Source organism: Triturus cristatus, chromosome 2_1 (genome assembly GCF_964204655.1).
Source record: "Triturus cristatus chromosome 2_1, aTriCri1.1, whole genome shotgun sequence".
In the NCBI taxonomy this organism is placed as follows: Eukaryota; Metazoa; Chordata; class Amphibia; order Caudata; family Salamandridae; genus Triturus; species Triturus cristatus.
Window position 1 is genome coordinate 192351426 of NC_140581.1, and position 18466 is coordinate 192369891.

At 45.8% G+C, this 18466-nt stretch overlaps 1 protein-coding gene across 1 annotated transcript in view; it reads left to right on the plus strand.

The window, feature by feature from the left end:
* Positions 1 to 18466, plus strand: part of SKA1 (spindle and kinetochore associated complex subunit 1) — a 101554-nt gene that overhangs the window by 66684 nt on the left and 16404 nt on the right. Inside the window, exon 6 of the mRNA XM_085629741.1 lies at positions 88 to 257. Within this exon, the coding sequence (XP_085485867.1) occupies positions 88 to 257 (170 nt within the window). The remainder of the gene's footprint in view (positions 1 to 87; positions 258 to 18466) is intronic.

An 18466-nucleotide genomic window follows, 5' to 3' on the forward strand; every position in this document is an offset into this window, starting at 1 on the left:
AGTGATTTGGCAAATAGTTCAGAAAATAAATTAAACCTAGGCCTTTGTTTTTTACATTGAAAGTTTCTTCTTTATATTTTATGTCAGTTATATGAAGAATCGCCTCACCTATGACCAAATTAACAGTTTTATTGAAGAAATGAACAAGGCCGTTGTTGGCAAATATAAGATTCTGCATCAACCACCCAAGTCAATGAGCGCTAATGTTAGAAAATTGTTCTACAGATTTCAGGAAGAAGAAACCAAGGATACTAAAGGTGAGTGGTGTGTGTGCACAGTCTGATTTTTTTTTTTCTACTAAGTCCTTTTCAATGTATCCATTGTATTAGTATGTTAATGCAATTATTCTTTGATTTCAGATACTTATAAATAAGCAGTGTTTGCCACTGACATTTCCATACATTCTCCTCCATTGGAAATTTTATGAATCCATCTGATTGAATTATTTTACACCGTTGGACTGGGATTCCTCAGGAACATGTTAACATACATCAGCATCAGAATAGAAACATTTACCAACATCATTTTGCATAGGTTGTCCATCTCATTATAAGCTGTGCTTCACAGCCAATGAGGTGGAGAGTTCCAATCCCCATGAACGTTACTATGTCTTGGATCTTTTGCCACACATTGAGTGGAAGGAAATACCTGAAATATATATGCCAAAGTCAGCATTTTCTATACCATCTACTGACATTTAAGTAAATAATGGTGCATCTGCGCCAGGCATAGATAAAGATATTTTGTTTTTTATATTACTCATTTAAACTTAGAGCTCCTGGAGGTGTTTCAGAGGTTCTGATTGGAAAACTGGCTAGGGGAAAGGTTTATTTTATACAGCTTTATTTCAACTCTAATTTATAATCATAGCTTAGACTTTAACCAAAATGAAAAGGTCTTTGTTTGCGCCATACCAAACAGATGACCTTTGTAGAAAACCCTCATTTTGCATTACAACTGCCTCATTCTCAACCTCATCTCCACTGCCAAACAAGTCAAGTTCCATCTACGTAAGCATCGAGAGACAGAGAACATTCCTTTTTCCTTTGGAAGAATCTCAGTCCTCTGGAGATGATTCTTCCATGATTGTTCCCAATCTTGAGCCTATCAAAAAACTCATAAGAGGAAACCTTTCAAAGTTGCTGTGACTAGGGATGAAAAGTTCAACATTCATGGACAGACGTGAGTTTGTTCTAAACAAAATGTGCTATCTGTTCATGTTAAATGACCTGCATTTCTCTCATCTTCATAAAGCATGTTTTATGCCTCTTCAACAATTACCTTATAAATGAGACCATTGGTGGAGGGGGTGGGGGCTGGTCTGGCTGCAACTCAACACCTTGTTGATGAACCTCTCATATGAGCACTCGGAAAACAACCTCTGCTTTGACTCAGACTTCCTCGCAGCTATGGCCTTCAACTACAACTCCTTTGTTAATGAAGAGGTCCACTTAGTTAAAACAGCATTGTTAATGACTGCAAGGACCTTGTCCTCACCTGTAAACAGAAAATCTTCCTTAAACATTTATTTGCTCAGTCACGTCCCATTAACCACACCCTTGCTGATTACTACATTGCCGCCTACAGCCGTATGTGCACACCTTATATGCTCTACAATGAGTTCACATATAGTCATTGACGCATTGCCTATGAAGATACCAATGCAGCTTCCTTGTAATGAGATGAGTGTGGTGTTCTGCTCCATCTGATATTTTTAAGGTGATCTCATTGCTCATGGTGTCTCCTGCTAAAAGTATAATTTATGATTTATAGAGAGTTCTTCAAAGTGCTGTCCATCACTGACCGTTTGAGGAATAAAATGTACTTATACTCAGCAGGGAGAAGATTATTGCTCCTGCAGCGTCTGTTATATGTAACTGTGTACTGCAAGTAACTGGAGCACAGCTCATCCTAAAATATGTCATCGAGTAGAGTTCCCATCTGAGTGTGCACCTTGAAATACTATAGTGGTGATAAGGGCAAAAAGAAAGTCATACTGAAGAATAAATCCCCACCAGTGCCTTTAACCTCCTGACAGCTCAGAAGAATTTAAAGACTCGTCAGCGCATGAGTAGAAGTCAAGGCAGGAGTCGAGGAGCAGCCAGAAGTAATTGTCACATCCCAGAAGTCTATTCAGCAGCTCCAACTTAAAGAAAAGAGGATCTGACTCATGGAGGGACAAGGAGCACAGGACTGCTGAGAGAAAGACATACTAGTCCATTTCCTTTAAGATATCTTGACTATGAAAACCTTGAGTAATGCACGAGCTGCCGGAGAAAGGAAAGGAGATGCAGCTCTAAAGTAACTGGAAGTCGTTATTGGTGAAGGTACAGTGTAAAGCTGAAGGAGCGGTAGTTTGATAGGCCAGCTATATATTTATCAAAGTATGTGTCAGTAGTTACTAGCATAAACATCATTTTGTAGTGTGTGTAGCTCTTAACATAATGAAGAGGACTCAAGAGAAGAAAGTGTGCTCTGTGGAGATCTAAGACAAATAGGGATATAACTATATACATATTGAGAAAGAGAAAATGTATGGTGGGGAAGCTGATGAGTGTTTGTGGGAAGCAGATGAGTGTTTGTGGGAAGCACTATCCTTGACCTACAGGGTCACCAGTTTTTAGCCACCAGTGGCCAAGGTGTCATCTGATTTCTTATCTATTTACTAATGGATGGTTTCTGCCCCTGATATGGCAACCACCCATCCTCTGCTGACAGATCTTCCTGATCCCATTGTATGCCAATGGCTCAGCACCCACAACTAGACAAACAACCTAACCTTCTGCAGATAGAATTTCCTTGAATTCTAACTGCAGAACTGTGATGTATGAGAAGGACTACACTAATGAAGATGGACCTGCACTTGAGTGTGAGGACTATGAGGTGCTGGAGGACGATGCATCACATTGGTCAATTGGCTAGCTGTGGACTCTACATCTGATTATGTTATGGAGTTACCCATCATTGGACTTTCTCAGATATTCATAAACCGTGGAATATCGCTATACATGTTAGTGATTCGGGAATACATTTTGGAATTGTTACATTTGCAGTCTGTCTCTGACAGATGCCCTTCCTGCAGTGTGAAAATATTTACAATGAATCTACCCTTGATGCCACCAGTTCTGAAACCTTTTGGGGTTCTACAGAACAATATCACTGCTGCTCCCATTTGCAGTAGATGGCAGGGAACTCAAAATGTATCTTCATAGGTATCTGTCTAATGTTGGAGGGCCATTTGTTTAATTTTTCCTGATGTTTACGACATAACCATAGTTCAGGGTGTTGCCATAAATGGCCGTAATGTTTAGGAAGGCCACAGCAGGCACCCTGAAAGTGGTGCAACAGCTAGTGGATGCATTGTTGTTCCTCTCGTTCTATCACTTCTCCCTCCTGCAACTGTAAAGGAAGGTAAACACAAAGACCCATGAATTAAAGGCCCTTTGAAGAATGTTTGAGGGGAGTATTGTGCAAGAGAGGATAGTCTGAGGACAAGCACCCCTTGGAAGTGCCTCTCAGAGAATAGTAACCTACAGAATTGCAGCCATGGGAATGTTCACTGTCGAGACAACTAGTCTCTATAGTGTACCTTCTCTTGTTGACAGTGCTGAGAGAGTCTTATCCATGGAAAGAACCCAGGGAATTGGCACTAGGCGCCCCTCCTAGAAAACTCCATATAACTCCAGAAAAATGCACTCTTCTTTAGTGTGTAATACTCTTTTCCTTTAGTTCTTTAGTCCATCTCTTGACGAATGGCACCAGCAGTTGACATCCTCTGGTTGCATGATATTATGAAAAGGGTGGAAAACAAGTTAAATATAGAGTTCATAGTCCCAAGATCAAGATTTATATATTTGAAATGTTGCAACCTCTAGGTCCCTGGCTTTGTAGTTCCACAATGGACACATTATTCACTTCTGTTTTGGTTTGCCTGAAAGAGCAGAGCGGTCATCAACAGCAGGTTTTGTAGAAGCTTTGATGCTAGAACACATCATGCTGGAGAACAAAGAGCTCCTGGCCCTCTAACTAAACCGGGGGCAAGCCCAAGAGCAGTAATTTCTAGTGTCCTCTATTGTAGAGCTCGAGATGGCATCATGAGGGTGGCAGAATGAATGGGCCTATTAAGGTTCACAATACTCAGATCCCCATAATCCCAGACTGATCTCAAGCAGTCCAGTCCAAAAGTAAAACGTTTGGTGCCGTTAAGAAGGAACTGAGTAAGAGAGAGATTAAATACATGATGCTGGCTGTTCCCTGCCAAACCACATATTATACTGGAGAGGAAATTCTGTTTTCTTCACCTCCACCAAGGAAGTGTTGAACTGGCTGCACAAGCAGAAAGTGGGAAAAAGAAGAAAGATTTCGATTAATTCTCAGCTGTGATGTGAATCAAGAATGGATGTGAGTACTGGGTCAGGGTGGAGAAGAGTAAGAGGATAGCAGATCCAGAAAGACAGAAGATGCCCAAAATAGGGCTAATAGCTCAAATTCACACAGAATCCTATAGGGGAGACAAACACATGAAAACAAAGCATAAGAACTCCTCTACAGTTGGTACATGCACAAAGTTGCGGGGGAGGGAGTCATGGTACTGCGGTCTTACTACGCCATGGCACGTGGCTCTTTAGAATGTGGAGAAACTGGACATGTAGGAAAAAAAGGGAGAGCGGTTACAAGCGGTACACATCTCCATACTACCCTTCCAAAAGGAAGGGTCAGAATTGTAAGACTATAGACTACTTTGCAATATATAAACAAGTTGGTTTGTGTTTATTAGCAAGTTATGGGGGGGCAACACACTTCTTGAGCATTAGGCGATGGGTAGTTTTAATCTTGCTGCAAGAAGGAGTAGAGGGTTTTTTTAAGAAGGGTTGTTGCATATCAGAATTGGGAACAGAGTTTTATCAGATGCTAAAAAGGCTGAGACCACATACACATTAGAGAAATAGGACTACATAAAGACAAATATACATGGCTTTAGAGGGTTGTAGAATAGTGACCTGGAAGGTGAAATATCTGGGCAATAAATTCCAAATAGGTATAATGTTGTGCTCCATCACTAGACACAACCCAGACATAACAGACTTGCAAAAAACACACCTGCAGGTAACAAGTGCGCTTTTATTGGGCGAGGTAAATTCAAGGCCCTATACATTCTGGGTACTCACTGCTGGGTCCAGAGTGTAGCAATTCTGGCTTGCGGACCATTTCTGCTGATGATCCTTTACAAGTACACATACTTGCTGGGTTGCTATGCTGCCATTGATGGGAAATGGAATGGTGAAAAGATTAAAATAATTCCCATATGTCTCCCCCAAACGATTACACTGGAACACTTGGGTAGGCTGGTTAGGGGAACACACCTGCCGAAACAATTTTAGTAATGGGACACAATTTTACTTTAACGATGCATGATAAATGTAGTCAGGCACACCGCCAAGAGGCAGGAGTAGGAGGATCTCCACTAATTTAACTTAACAAGAGCTGTAGGCCTGTCCGATTTATGGAGGGATCTCCATCCGCAAGATAGATAATTCTTTTCTCGCTGGAAAATCCTGCGTCAGGGCTAGCCTTCCCAAGAGCCTCTACCCCACGGTGGACCTTTGAGTCCTAGCAGACATCTCAACTGTATCCCTCACCACGGCCGGCTGCTGACAAGAGCTTCCGTCCCCAGTGGCTTCAACACTCCCAGATCACCTGCCACACCGGGGCTCCATTGCAATTACATCTCCGATTAGTCAGTCCCCACACTTCCGTTTTTTAAATTTTCCGTTTAGCATTGGCCAAAGAAATTAATAGGTAATCTTACATTAGAGCTGTGATCGGCTCTTATCGGTTCTGTCGGCTGCCGTATTCAATTCTACAGCATCTCCACCTATGCCTTTGTGACTGTAGTATATAGATCATACCTCTCTTACAAAAATTTTTTGGGGATTCTTTTGTGGGTGAAATGAATCCATCTTTCTTCAGCTTCCAGCCAAGCCCACACATTCCAGGATGAAGTATATCCTTATTGATAATTCCCAGTTACCTCCTGTGGAAAATATTTTTATAGATCTGATGTTAATGTCAGAACAGGCGTGTATTTCGTAATCATATACAGTTGCAAACATAGATAAATATATGTAGACATGAAGACTCAATAACAAATGAATACAAAATGCACACTCCCTCACCCAGATTAAAAATCCTGTTTCCCGACTCCTGACAGAAAACTAACATCCATAGTATGTAGCATTGCAATTGGGAACATGAGAAATAAAAACAAAGAATTTAATACTAGAGTACATAACCTTGACAAAAAGATCAAGGAAACTGAACAAGGAAATTTCCATGTGAAATGTAAGGCCCCCACTAAGAGTGTTGATTGATGTTAAATAGGAGTACAGTTGTATACTCGTCAAACAAACACACTCTTGAGTAAAGTTCCAAAAAGTTTAGAAGAGACCCTGCCATGATGGAATGGCAAGAGACCTAGTGATCTTCTTAAAATGCAAAAAAACACACTGAACATCTCTGCGTTCAAAGTGAAAGATAACCATATTCACATGAAAGCAAACGAGTGCCAGAGTCTTTAGAGACTTTTACATTTCTCTCTACCTCCATCTCATACAACCAACAGTTAAGAATCCACAATAATTTCGGAAAGCATTGACCTGGTAATAATATCAGAATTGAATAAGAAACAACTGGAAACACCCATAGAGGAGGTATATGTAATGAAGGAATCTCGCACTCAGTGAGAATCATTGAGTATTTAATGTAGTAAACAGCACCACAAGAAAGTACGTCCACCAGCCACAGGAACAGGTTAATAACTGCCTCCCAAGAACTCTCCCCGGCACGGACCCAGACTCTAGAACATCCATAGAGTCTAACCAGGGTCCGTGGCCAAACAAGTTTACTTATGAAATAACATATGCTCGCGCTACGCGCGACAGTAAACACAACACATCTTCCCCTCTTTAAACAATAAAACAAAAACAAAAAAAACATCAAAAAAAAATAAAAAAATAAATAGGTAAATAAATTACGGATGCAACTTCTTTTGGATAAGAGTTACAAAATCTGACAACCACACCGTTTTTTTACGCAAACGTTTGGTCTCATGACCATTCACATCATCTTGGCATGCACCAGAATTGACTGGAACACAGGGTAACACAACTTCATCAACGTTACTTTGACGTACATCATGGTTGTAATCAAGACTGTTACTGTTGCAATTTTCAACTTCAGAAACCTCCTCAGAGATGTCTTCCAGAACTTGACTTCTCGTAGGAGAAGGGTGAACCTCCTTATATAACTTCCTGTCACCTTTAAGCACAGCAATTTTGTTCAAATTCCACACCTTACCATTAGAAAGTCTAACAGCATTCTTCAAGACTTCACTCACTTCAAAAGGACCCATAAATTGGCTATCCCCTTTGGAAGCTTTCCATGGTTTTCTAACTTTCACTAGCATTCCACCTTCTATATTTGATAGTGGATTAGCTCTTCCCTTAAGGTTAAAGTTGTGCTTATTTACCAAATGAGATTTTCTAACCTCTTTGTCACCTTATCAAGATCGATGCGGCGTTTAGTGGATGAAATAAGCCAAGCAGGATTGACCTTAGTTCTAGGTAGTCTACCTCTCATGATTTCAAATGGGGTACATTGGGTCATATCATTAGGGGTAATCCTGTATTTCCACATGGTCTTCATTACTTGATACTCCCACTTGCAGTCACTCACACCAACCATTTGAATAGCAGCTTTAAGTACTCTGTTAAACCTTTCTATTATGCCATTACCACTAGGATTGTAGAGTGAAGTAGTGCAATGGCTGACTCCAGTTTTACTGAAATATTCTTTTGCCTTATTGGATAAAAGCTGTACGCCATTATCAGTGATCACACGTATGGGTAAACCCTCTGCCGTGAACACTTCATCTAGGAACAGTAGAACAGTATCCGTGTTAACTTTCTCGACTACCTTTATCACAGGCCATTTAGAAAATAAATCAATTGTAGCCACAATGTATTTGTTTAACGGACCAATAGGACCCATAATGTCCATAGCGATGGATTCCCAGGGGCCATCAGGAACAGGGCATAAAAGGTTTCAAAGTCTTCAAGGACTTATCAGCATTAGCACATTGCATGCAATCTCTAACAATACGTTCCACACATATATCTAGGCCAGGCCACCAGAATGTACTTTTGACAGACTGTTTTGTCCTAATTATGCCGTTGTGGGCTTCATGGCCATGTTTAACAATAATTTCCCTCAATCCTAAGGGAGGAACCACTTTATCACCTCTCCATATAGTAGAATCGGAACTAGATAATTCCTCTTTCACCTCACAAAAATGTCTTAACTCGGGAGAAAGGTTTTTTTTAGCTGGCCATCCCTCAATAAGGTACTTTTGAACCTCCTGTAAAACCTTATCTTTTTGGAATTCCATGTTCCACACTTCAATCTTAATTGGTGGAACTCCCTCGTCGTGAACTAGAGCAATGTGAAAATCATCCCAAGGATTGTGAATACACTCCTTCAAGGGTAAGGGAAGTCTGGATAAAAAATCTGCCGTAACATTATCCCGACCTGGAACATAACTCATCTTATATATGAAATCTTGTAACCTTATAGACATGCGTGCAATCCTAGCAGAGGCTTTAATCAACCCCTCAGTAGTAAGTAACCGCACAAGGGGTTTATGGTCGGATCTGACTTCGCATTCTTTTCCCCAGACAAATACCCTAAAGTGCTCTAGAGCCCACACTACAGCTAAAGTTTCTCTTTCAATGGTTGAGTATTTCTCTTCTGACGGAGTTAAAGCTCTAGAAGCATATGCAATGATAGATTCATTACCCTTCACTCTTTTCTGGGACAAGACAGCGCCTAAACCCTTTGCACTGGCATCGGTAGTGACAATGCAAGAAAGTTGTGGATCGAAATTATTCAATGCGGTGGCACTGCTAATGGCAGATTTGACATCTGTAAACTCTTTCTCACACTCAGAGTCCCACACGAATTTGCACTTGTTCTTCAAAAGCTGTCTAATGTTAAATACTCTGCCAGAGAAATTTCGTATAAATTTGGAGTAAAATTCCGTCAACCCTAGGAAAGATCGGATATCGTCTTTAGACTTAGGAGACGGAGCAAGTTGAATGGCTTCCACAAGATCAGGCTTAGGTTTGACACCCTCAGCACATAAAGTGTGCCCCAAATAATTAACAGAATTAACTCCAAATTTACACTTACTGTGTTTCACTGTAAGGCCATTCACTGATAATTTGCTAAGAACAACCTCGAGGACTTGATCGTGAGAAGGTTTGTTGTCACTAAATGTGAGAAGTTGGCCTGATATGTAGTGCTCACTATTCTAGTGATCACTGTGTATCATTCCAAACGACCCTTATTGATGATTGGTTGTAAGTCAACCTTATAGACCAGCTATCCTAGTAGCGTGGATACGAGCAGTCTTAGGCTAAACTCTAGAGGGCGTGTTAAGCCAGCTGTTTACCATCACATATACCCCTTAAACACCAAGTGAAAAGACACCACACAAGTTGTTATGAAAATAAAGGATATTTATTTATAACAAGACTACCCTGGCTCTTTATGAGTCAGGGAGCTAAGCACAATACAAAACTCTTAGGAAAATACTTCTGGTTGCACAATTTACACAAATGCCCGAGGGGCACGAGAAACCATATACACTAACAGTGAAATGGGAGAGGTTAGAAAGCCTAAAGTTACTGATTCCGGAGGAATCCGATCAGTTGGACTAAACGGGAAAGGAGCTGGACACTTGTAAAGTGAACCTACGCTGGAGCACCGAGATGCTCGAGTTACCTAGCCAGAGGCTGCGGCTGCGGGGGTTTCAGCAAGATGTCGGGAGTCCTTGTTGTAGTCTCGGGAGCCTGAAAGAAGAAGTTGCTGGCAGGCGACCAGTGTCGATGTTCAGCGAGATCCAAGCCTGGATCGGTGATAAAGGAAACCTGAAAGCAGAGGGGACTCAGTTCTTAACCGCTAGCCAGCGATCGTGTGGGTACCAGGAAGGTACCGGCTGAAGTCACCTCGACCAGGTGAATGGGTGACGTCGGACTCGGCTGTTCCTCGGGCCAGGAGGCGCGGCGGCGACCAGGATGGAGGGCGAGCTGTCCCACGAAGGTGTCTGCTGTCGATGATGCTGGGCCCAGGAATGGGGCAGCGGATCTTGGCAGTGGCAACCCACACGGGGGAGTCAAGATGGCGTCTGGAGTGGACCAGGAGGGTCCGAGGTACTCCTCTGTTGAAGGGGAGCAAGAGCCAGTCTGGAGCAACCAGACCAGTGATGAAAGTCTGTCGTGGTGCGTCGTGAAGAGGGCCACAAGCCGGTCGGCAAGTGGTTGGACAACGCGGTGAACAGCAAGGAGCGCAAGGGCCCCCACGCAGATCTCGTGGATGCTGGGGAGGCAGACTTCGGTGCTGGAGCTGCTCAGGGTTAGGGCTTCTCAAACCCTAGGTGCACTCACTCGAGGGTCCCTCAGTGGGCGTGCTAGATAAGCGTCGTGCAGGTTCTGAAGATGGCCGGTACCGCAGGTCTCGTCACACCTACGAATCTCAGCTGGGCTGTCGATGTAGGTAGAGGTCAGAGATGGCAGGGAACCCGGGTCTCGTCGAGCTGGGCAGTCTTGATCCGTAGGAGAGACGTACAGCAAACCGCAAGCGCTTAGGTGGTGCCTGCTGGTGCAGGGTGGCTACTCCTTAGCCACAAGGGAGAGTTTTCAGAAATAGTCAAGAGTTCCTTTCGTGGAAAGTAGTTCAAGATTCAGAATTATCCAATTTGGAAGGGGACCCGCTCCCACCTTTATTCTAGGAAAAGGGGCTGGCCCGTGACTAGGTCCTACCTATTGGTGGGGCCAGGAGGGGGGTGGTTACACCCCTATCCTTTGTCCGGCTTCGCCCCAGCTCAGGGGCTGGTGTGCCCCCGAAACTGGTTTGAGCCGGGCTATGCACAGTGAGCACCGGGGTGCCACTTGCAATCACCTTCCTTTCAGCCCTGCCTACCTGGGATACACAAACCCTGTCTGGGATGGTGCTAACACCGCCCTCGACAGGAAACCCTTTGTCCAAGCTCCCCTCGCTGGAAGGCCTCCCAGCAGCAGGAGGTCAGACTTGTGTCTGGTGGCAGCATCCATTTTGTGATGCTGAGGCTTGAGTCAACTTTAACCGGGGTTCAAGGTTACTTCCATGTCGTGTCCCTCTAGAAGGGTGGAATGCTAACCCCGTCACCAGAATTGGCGAGGGGTTCGTATTCCAATTCGTATGACACCTTACTCGACATGTGTGGGTGATGCGCTGCCAAAGTTAGCAAATAACCGCGAGGATTATAATGCGTTTTAAGGTAGTTGGCCCGCGTCACCATGGAACGGCTATTAGGACTTGGTTCCGCAAGCCGTCGACGGGCTAAGCTCGCGCCAGAGCACCATCCCACATGATTCCCCGCACTCTGCCTTCAGGATTGATAAGGCCTGCCATAGGAGTGACTGATAGAAATCCATGTGTCCATTTTAGGGTTAGGTATAGGAATACTACACCTACAGCAATGGGTGATTACACCACCTTGCCCCAGCTGTCGTGCAGCCAGTTGTGTCAGATTTGGGGTGGCCATCCAGGGGTGGCATAATACATGCTGCAGCCCCTGGTAGGCCCTGAGTACACCGATGCCCTGGATACCTGTGGTATGCTGATACAGGGACTGATAAGGCGGCCCAGTTCCAATTAGTGGATGCACCTAATGTACATGTGTGTTAATTTCGAGAGAGTACAGCTAGGCTGTGGGTCTGATTGGCAGGCCCACAGCCAGGGAAAGTCGTAAACCAATAAAGCAAAAGCAAAAGAATCTGGGTGATCATAGGATTGCAGACCCTACTCTCCTACATGACCCCCCCCCCCCCAAACTTTGGGACAATAAGCTAACCTTGACCAGGTGAGTCTTCTTGCTCTAAGTGGAAATACCTGGAGAGCCCATCTGCATTGCCATGATCAGTGCCAGGTCTATGCTCCACTGTGAAGTCCATCCCCTGTAGGGAAATGGACCACCTAAGTAGTTAGGGGTTTTCACCCTTCATTTGATTTAGCCACAAGAGGGGCTTATGGTCGGTCTGAATCTTGAAGTGAGTGCCAAACAAGTATGGCCTCAACTTCTTCAGGGCCCAAACCACAGCAAAGGCCTCCCTCTCAATAGCTGACCAATTCTTCTCTCTGGGGGTCAGCCTCCTGCTAATAAAAGCTATGGGCTGGTCATGACCATCAAAATTCAGCTGAGATAGAACAGCTCCCACACCCAACTCCGAAGCGTCTGTTTGGACAATGAATGTTTTGGAGTAGTCTGGACTCTTTAGGATAGGCGCTGTGCACATGGCCTGTTTTAGGTCATCGAACGCCTTTTGACAGCTCGCTGTCCACTGAACTTTTTTTGGCATCTTTTTACTTGTCAGATCGTTTAGCGGGGTCACAATGGATCCATAATTTCTGACAAATTTCCGGTAATTGGAGGAGCCCAGTCCTGGATGGCCTGTATTTTGCTCTCCAATGGCTGAACCTGGCCTCCTCCTACAAGGTGGCCCAGGTATACAACCTGTGTCTGCCCTATCTGGCACTTAGTGGCCTTGATAGTGAGGCCTGCCTTTTGCAGGGCCTCTAACACTTTCCTCAGGTGGACCAGGTGATCCTCCCAGGTGGAGCTAAAGACAGCGATATCGTCCAGATACGCCGCACAGAAGTCGTCCAACCCAGTGAGAACTCGATTCACCAGCCTTTGGAAGGTGGCAGGTGCATTTTTCAAACCAAAGGGCATTACCACGAACTGATAATGCCCACCCGGAGTAGAAAATGCTGTTTTGGGCTTGGCCTCCTCAGCTAACCTGATTTGCCAATACCCAGCTGTCAGGTCAAACGTACTTAAGTAGCTGGCCGAAGCCAACCGGTCGATAAGTTCGTCTGCTCTTGGTATCGGGTGGGCGTCAGTCTTAGTGACTGCATTGAGACCTCTGTAGTCCACGCAAAACCTCATCTCTTTCTTACCGCCCTGGGTGTGAGGTTTCGGCACGAGAACTACGGGACTAGCCCTGGGGCTGTCCGAGGGCTCAATGACTCCCAGCTCCAACATTTTCTGCACCTCTGTCTTGATGCAGTCTCTGACATGATCAGGCTGTCGATAGATTTTACTCTTTATGGGCAGACTGTCCCCAGTGTCGACCTCGTGGGTACACCACTCGGTCTGACTGGGTGTCAGAGAGAACATATGTCGGAAGGATTGAAGAACCTGTTTACAATCCCGTTGTTGATGTCCAGAGAGGCTGCCACAAAAGACAACACCATCTATTGACCCATCGTCAGGGTTCTGAGAGAGCAGGTCCGGGAGAGGGTCACTCTCCTCCTCCTGTCCCTCATCTGTGGCCATGAGCAAGCCCATGCCCTCCCTGTCGACATATGCCTTGAGCCTGTTTACATGGAGCACCCGGTGGGGGCTCCGGGGAGTTCCCAGGTCTACCAAGTAGGTGACCTCTCCCTTTTGCTCAATGATCGTGTGGGGCCCAGACCATTTGTCTTTGAGTGCTGCTGGGGCCACTGGCTCCAGCACCCACACCTTCTGTCCAGGCTGATACACAGTCAGGACAGCCTTTTGGTCGTGCCAAGCTTTCTGTAATTCTTGGCTCGCCTCAAGGTTTTTAGATGCCTTTTCCATGTACTCAGCCATCCGCGAGCGGAGGCTGAGCACATAGTCCACAATGTTTGATGCCGGCTTTCTGAGAGGTCTCTCCCATCCTTCCTTTACCAAACAAAGGGGCCCCCTTACAGGATGTCCGAACAGAAGTTCAAAAGGGCTGTAGCCAACCCCCTTCTGCGGGACCTCCCTGTAGGCCAGGGGTCTTCAAACTGTGGGGCGCGACCCCCAGGGGGGCCGTGGAGTGATGCAAAGGGGGTCGCGCCTTCCCAGTCACACTTCTGCCCAGGCCCAAGGGCTTCAGCATCCCCCCACACTTCCCCCCCCCCCCCCCTCCTGTGTCTCAGCTCGAGCTGCTGCAGTGAAACTTGAGCTGCTGGGGGCTCAGCTGGGCAGTGTCTGGATTCCTATCTCTGGCACCCCCGTGTTTTTTCACAGGTCTTTAAAGACCATTTGCATTTTAACATGCCTTTGTAAACTGGTTACAGAGGCTTAGGTTTTTTTGCTGGTTCCAGTACCCCCTGGGTCCCCACTGTGCCTATTCCTTACATTTGCATTTTACATTCACTGCCATAGTGTGAGAATGCATTTCATGGAAAGGAATACAAAGTTGGCTTCCTGGGGGCGCCGTGTGTGAAAGTTTATTGTGCTTTTGAAGCACCTGCGGCAGCGTTTCTTTCCCCGGCAATTACCAGGCCTCACATAAATGTCAAGATAACTCGTGTGATTAATTATCTTCCTGGAAAGAGATCAGTGTTTTGTATAGTTGAGGTTTTGACTTAGGTGAAGTTAGTGCAGAGGGTTAATATGCCTGCTGCAAAGAACGTGTACCAAGTAGATTACAGAGTGCGTAGGATGTGAAGAAATCAGTAGGTTACTGCTTTCAAAAGAGACATCCTTTTGTTACTTGCAATTTATAACTTAAAGTCCTAATATAGAATAGTGAGCTATTAACTTTCATCCTAGAACAGCATGCACACTACAAAGAATACCTTATTAGACCATTGATTAATGTTGCAAAAAGGGTTAATTTGGCTAGAAATCAATTCTTATTATTAAAGGAAACTCCCAACTATGCTGTTTCTTTTTCGACTCTGAGTTTGTGCTTCTCCACACCAAGCATTCTTAAACTATACTGCCTACCAGTATGGATGACATGTGACTCCTATACTTTTAGTCCTTTGGCTCATGTAACATTTCCTATACACTGATTTACACACTTATGATTGTCTCTGTGTAATGTGTGTGTGATGCAAAGTGCTCGGACACCCTACACTGGTATGAGTGGCACTATATAACTAATTCAATGCATCTGAGAGTGTGGGGTTATGGAGACTTGGTCACTGTTAAAGGGTGCTAGTGAGAGAATCCGTGGTGGGGGTGGTCATTGGGGGGGGGCGCCAACAAACATTGTCGCACAGGGCACCACCAGCACTAAAGCCGGCCCTGGGAAGTATGCAAAGATAAGCGCTGAAAATACCGCTTTAGGAGACTGCTTTTTTTTGTACCGACAGGGCCATCAAAATAATCTGCTGGTAACCCTAACCATAGGACTGGAAGTTTGTTGCAGGATCAGCACATTATTTATTTCCTTCACCCTCGATCCCCGATTAATGCCGCAATAGTTTAACTTAGATCTTAAAGTCTACGCCCCGTCAATAACATGCTGAGTTACTTCATGGGTCTGGGAATGCACCCTGCATTCAGACAACTCATTCCTCATTCTCGCCCTTTATTGTCACGCTCACCTTGCACTCACAGTGATCACAATGCACTCACACTGATCACCATGCACTTGCACCATTCACCCGCTCACCTTGCACTCACAGTGATCACAATGCACTCACACTGATCACCATGCACTCACACCATTCACCCGCTCACCTTGCACTCACAGTGATCACAATGCACTCACACTGATCACCATGCACTTGCACCATTCACCCGCTCACCTTGCACTCACAGCGATCACAATGCACTCACACTGATCACCATGCACTTGCACCATTCACCCGCTCACCTTGCACTCACAGTGATCACTCTGCACTCAAAATGCACTTGTCCTGCTCACACTATACCTCAACCTGCAGTCACACGAGTACACTACTCATCCTGCACTCATGTGACACTTCACTCACCTGTCCCCCTCACTACTCAATATGCAACTCACTCAAACAAGCCCATCAGTAATCATACATTCATTCATCCCATTCTGAACTTGCATCCGCACCCAAAATGAGAGAGGACAGCAAGGGAGTGAGAGAATTTGATTGAAGAGGTCAGGGATGAGGAGAAATGTGAATTGCCGAAGAGAAGTGTGGACACGCAAGAAGTGAGTGTGATCCAAAGGTGAGGGCTTCTGTTAGAACAAAGGGGAGATGTGAAAGAGGAATGGGGGGACTGGAGAGGTGTAAGATACAAATAGACAAAAATTTGAATGAAGAGACGAGGTGAATGAGAAGTGCTGAGGGGCACGGGAGGTGACAGGGCCAGAGAGGCCATGAGATAAATGTGAGAGACTGTTAGAGATGAGGGCAGTGAAAGGACAGAATGGCAAGAGGTGATTAAAGGTGAAGTGAGAGGTTGAATGGGGAGAGTTCAGAAGTTGTAAAAAGGGGTGAAAGAAAATGACCTGCAAAGTAAGAGAGGGATCCGGGGTGAGGAGAGAGGGATGGAAGGGAGGGGGTGAGAGGAAAGCTGCATGGGTAAACGGCTTAACTCTACACAAAACCGCCAGGGTTTTAAGGGACCCCTGCTTCTTCCGGTCAGGGCCAGGTGAGCTTCTAATGTGGCAGCACGTATTGCTGCAGAGTGGAAGGCCCTTCACAAAGGTTGACTTGAAATCTTTCTGATGATAATTGCTGTATTTTGGATATAAATGGGTACTGATTGGGTGAAATCTTTCCTCAGCGTTACTGTGTGTAACAAATATCAAAATAATGAAGCAATGCTATCCCAAAATACGCGGCATCACATAACCTCATTTACATTTTCATCCCACGCAATTTAGTCAACAGGTTTAGACATTTTTGTCAGGAGGGGGTCCCTACGCCTCAAAATGTTGACAGGGGGGTCTCGGTATCCAAAAGTTTGAAGACCTCTGCTGTAGGCGAACAAGAGGCAGGGTATCAGGACATCCCATCTCCGCCGAAGCTTTTCAGGTAGTCCATGAATCATCCCTTTTAGGGTCCTGTTGAACCGCTCAACGAGCCCATTGCATTGTGGGTGATAGGGTGTGGTGAATTTGTAGTTGACACCACACTCCTTCCACATAGCAGTCAGATATCCCGACATGAAGTTTGCACCTCTGTCAGAGACAACCTCCTTAGGGAAGCCCACTCTGGAGAACACTCCAACCAGGGCTCGTGCCACAACAGGTGCTGTAGTGGTCCTAAGGGGAATAGCTTCAGGATACCTGGTGGCGTGGTCCACCACCACCAGTATAAACTTGTGCCCTGATGCTGTCGGGGGTTCCATTGGTCCGACAATGTCGATCCCCACTCGTTCAAAGGGTACCCCCACCACCGGCAGTGGTATGAGGGGGGTCTTTGTCGTGCCACCTGACTTACCGCTGGCTTGGCAAGTGACACAGGAGCGGCAAAACTCCTTCGTATCTTCGGACATGTGGGGCCAGTGAAAGTGTGGAACAATTCGGTCCCAAGTCTTATTCTGGCCTAAGTGACCTGCAAGGGGAATCTCGTGGGCCAAGGTAAGAAGGAAACCTCTCAGAGACAAGGGGACGACCAGCCTCCTGGTTGCGCCAGGCTTGGGGTCTCTTGCCTCGGAGTACAGGAGTCCATCGTCCCAGTACACCTTGTGGGTACCTGTGGCGTTCCCTGCAGCCTCAGCAGCGGCTTGCTGTCTGAGGGGTTCAAGTGAGGGGCAGTCTAACTGTGCCTTCCCCAGGTCTTCCCTAGAGGGTCCCCCTGAGCCCAGAAACTCAACCTGACCAGGTTCAAGCTCTTGTGGCTCAGTTTCCCTCAGATCCTTAAGGTCAGCCTCCTCAGAGACTTGATCCACGACCTGGGGCAAGGGGGAAGGCGAGGCCTTACCCTTACTGCTCCTTTTCTTGGGTGGTGTCTGGTCCGTTCTTCCAGGATCCAGCACCTGTTCAGTGGGGCATCTTTTGGCCTGTGACCTGGTCACAGCCAGGACATGTGCTGGCAAGCCTAACATTTCCATGTGAGTCCTCTGCTCCACTTCTGACCATTGTGACGTTTCCAAATCATTGCCCAACAGACATTCTACGGGGAGGTCTGAACTAACCACAACTTTCTTTGGGCCACTTACCCCTCCCCAGGAGAAATCAACAACTGCCATACTGTGATTGGTAGTGACATTGCTGGCATTGGTCACTAGGTAATTGGTACCTAGCATGATCTGTCCAGGGTCCACAAAGTTAGGTGTCACCATCGTGACACTGGCACAAGTGTCCCTGTAGGCCTGAGCCATTTTTCCATTGATCAAAGGCGTCTGTCTGTATTTGCCCAAAGTATTGGGACTGGCATCAGGGGACATATCCATATCCCCGGTACAGACAAGGACGGCCTGAGTGAGTGTGCCAACTAAGTCGTCACACCCCTCAGTTCCCAAGGTTAACCCAACTAATGCCTTGGGAGGTGCACTACCACTGCTGACTGTACTAGGGGGTGCAGGTGCCTTAGGGGCTGCAGTGGCAGGAGTTTGCCCTCCTTTCTTGGTGCACTCACTAAACCAGTGAGTCTTACTTTTACAGTATTGGCACCACCTTTTTGACTGGCCTTCTTG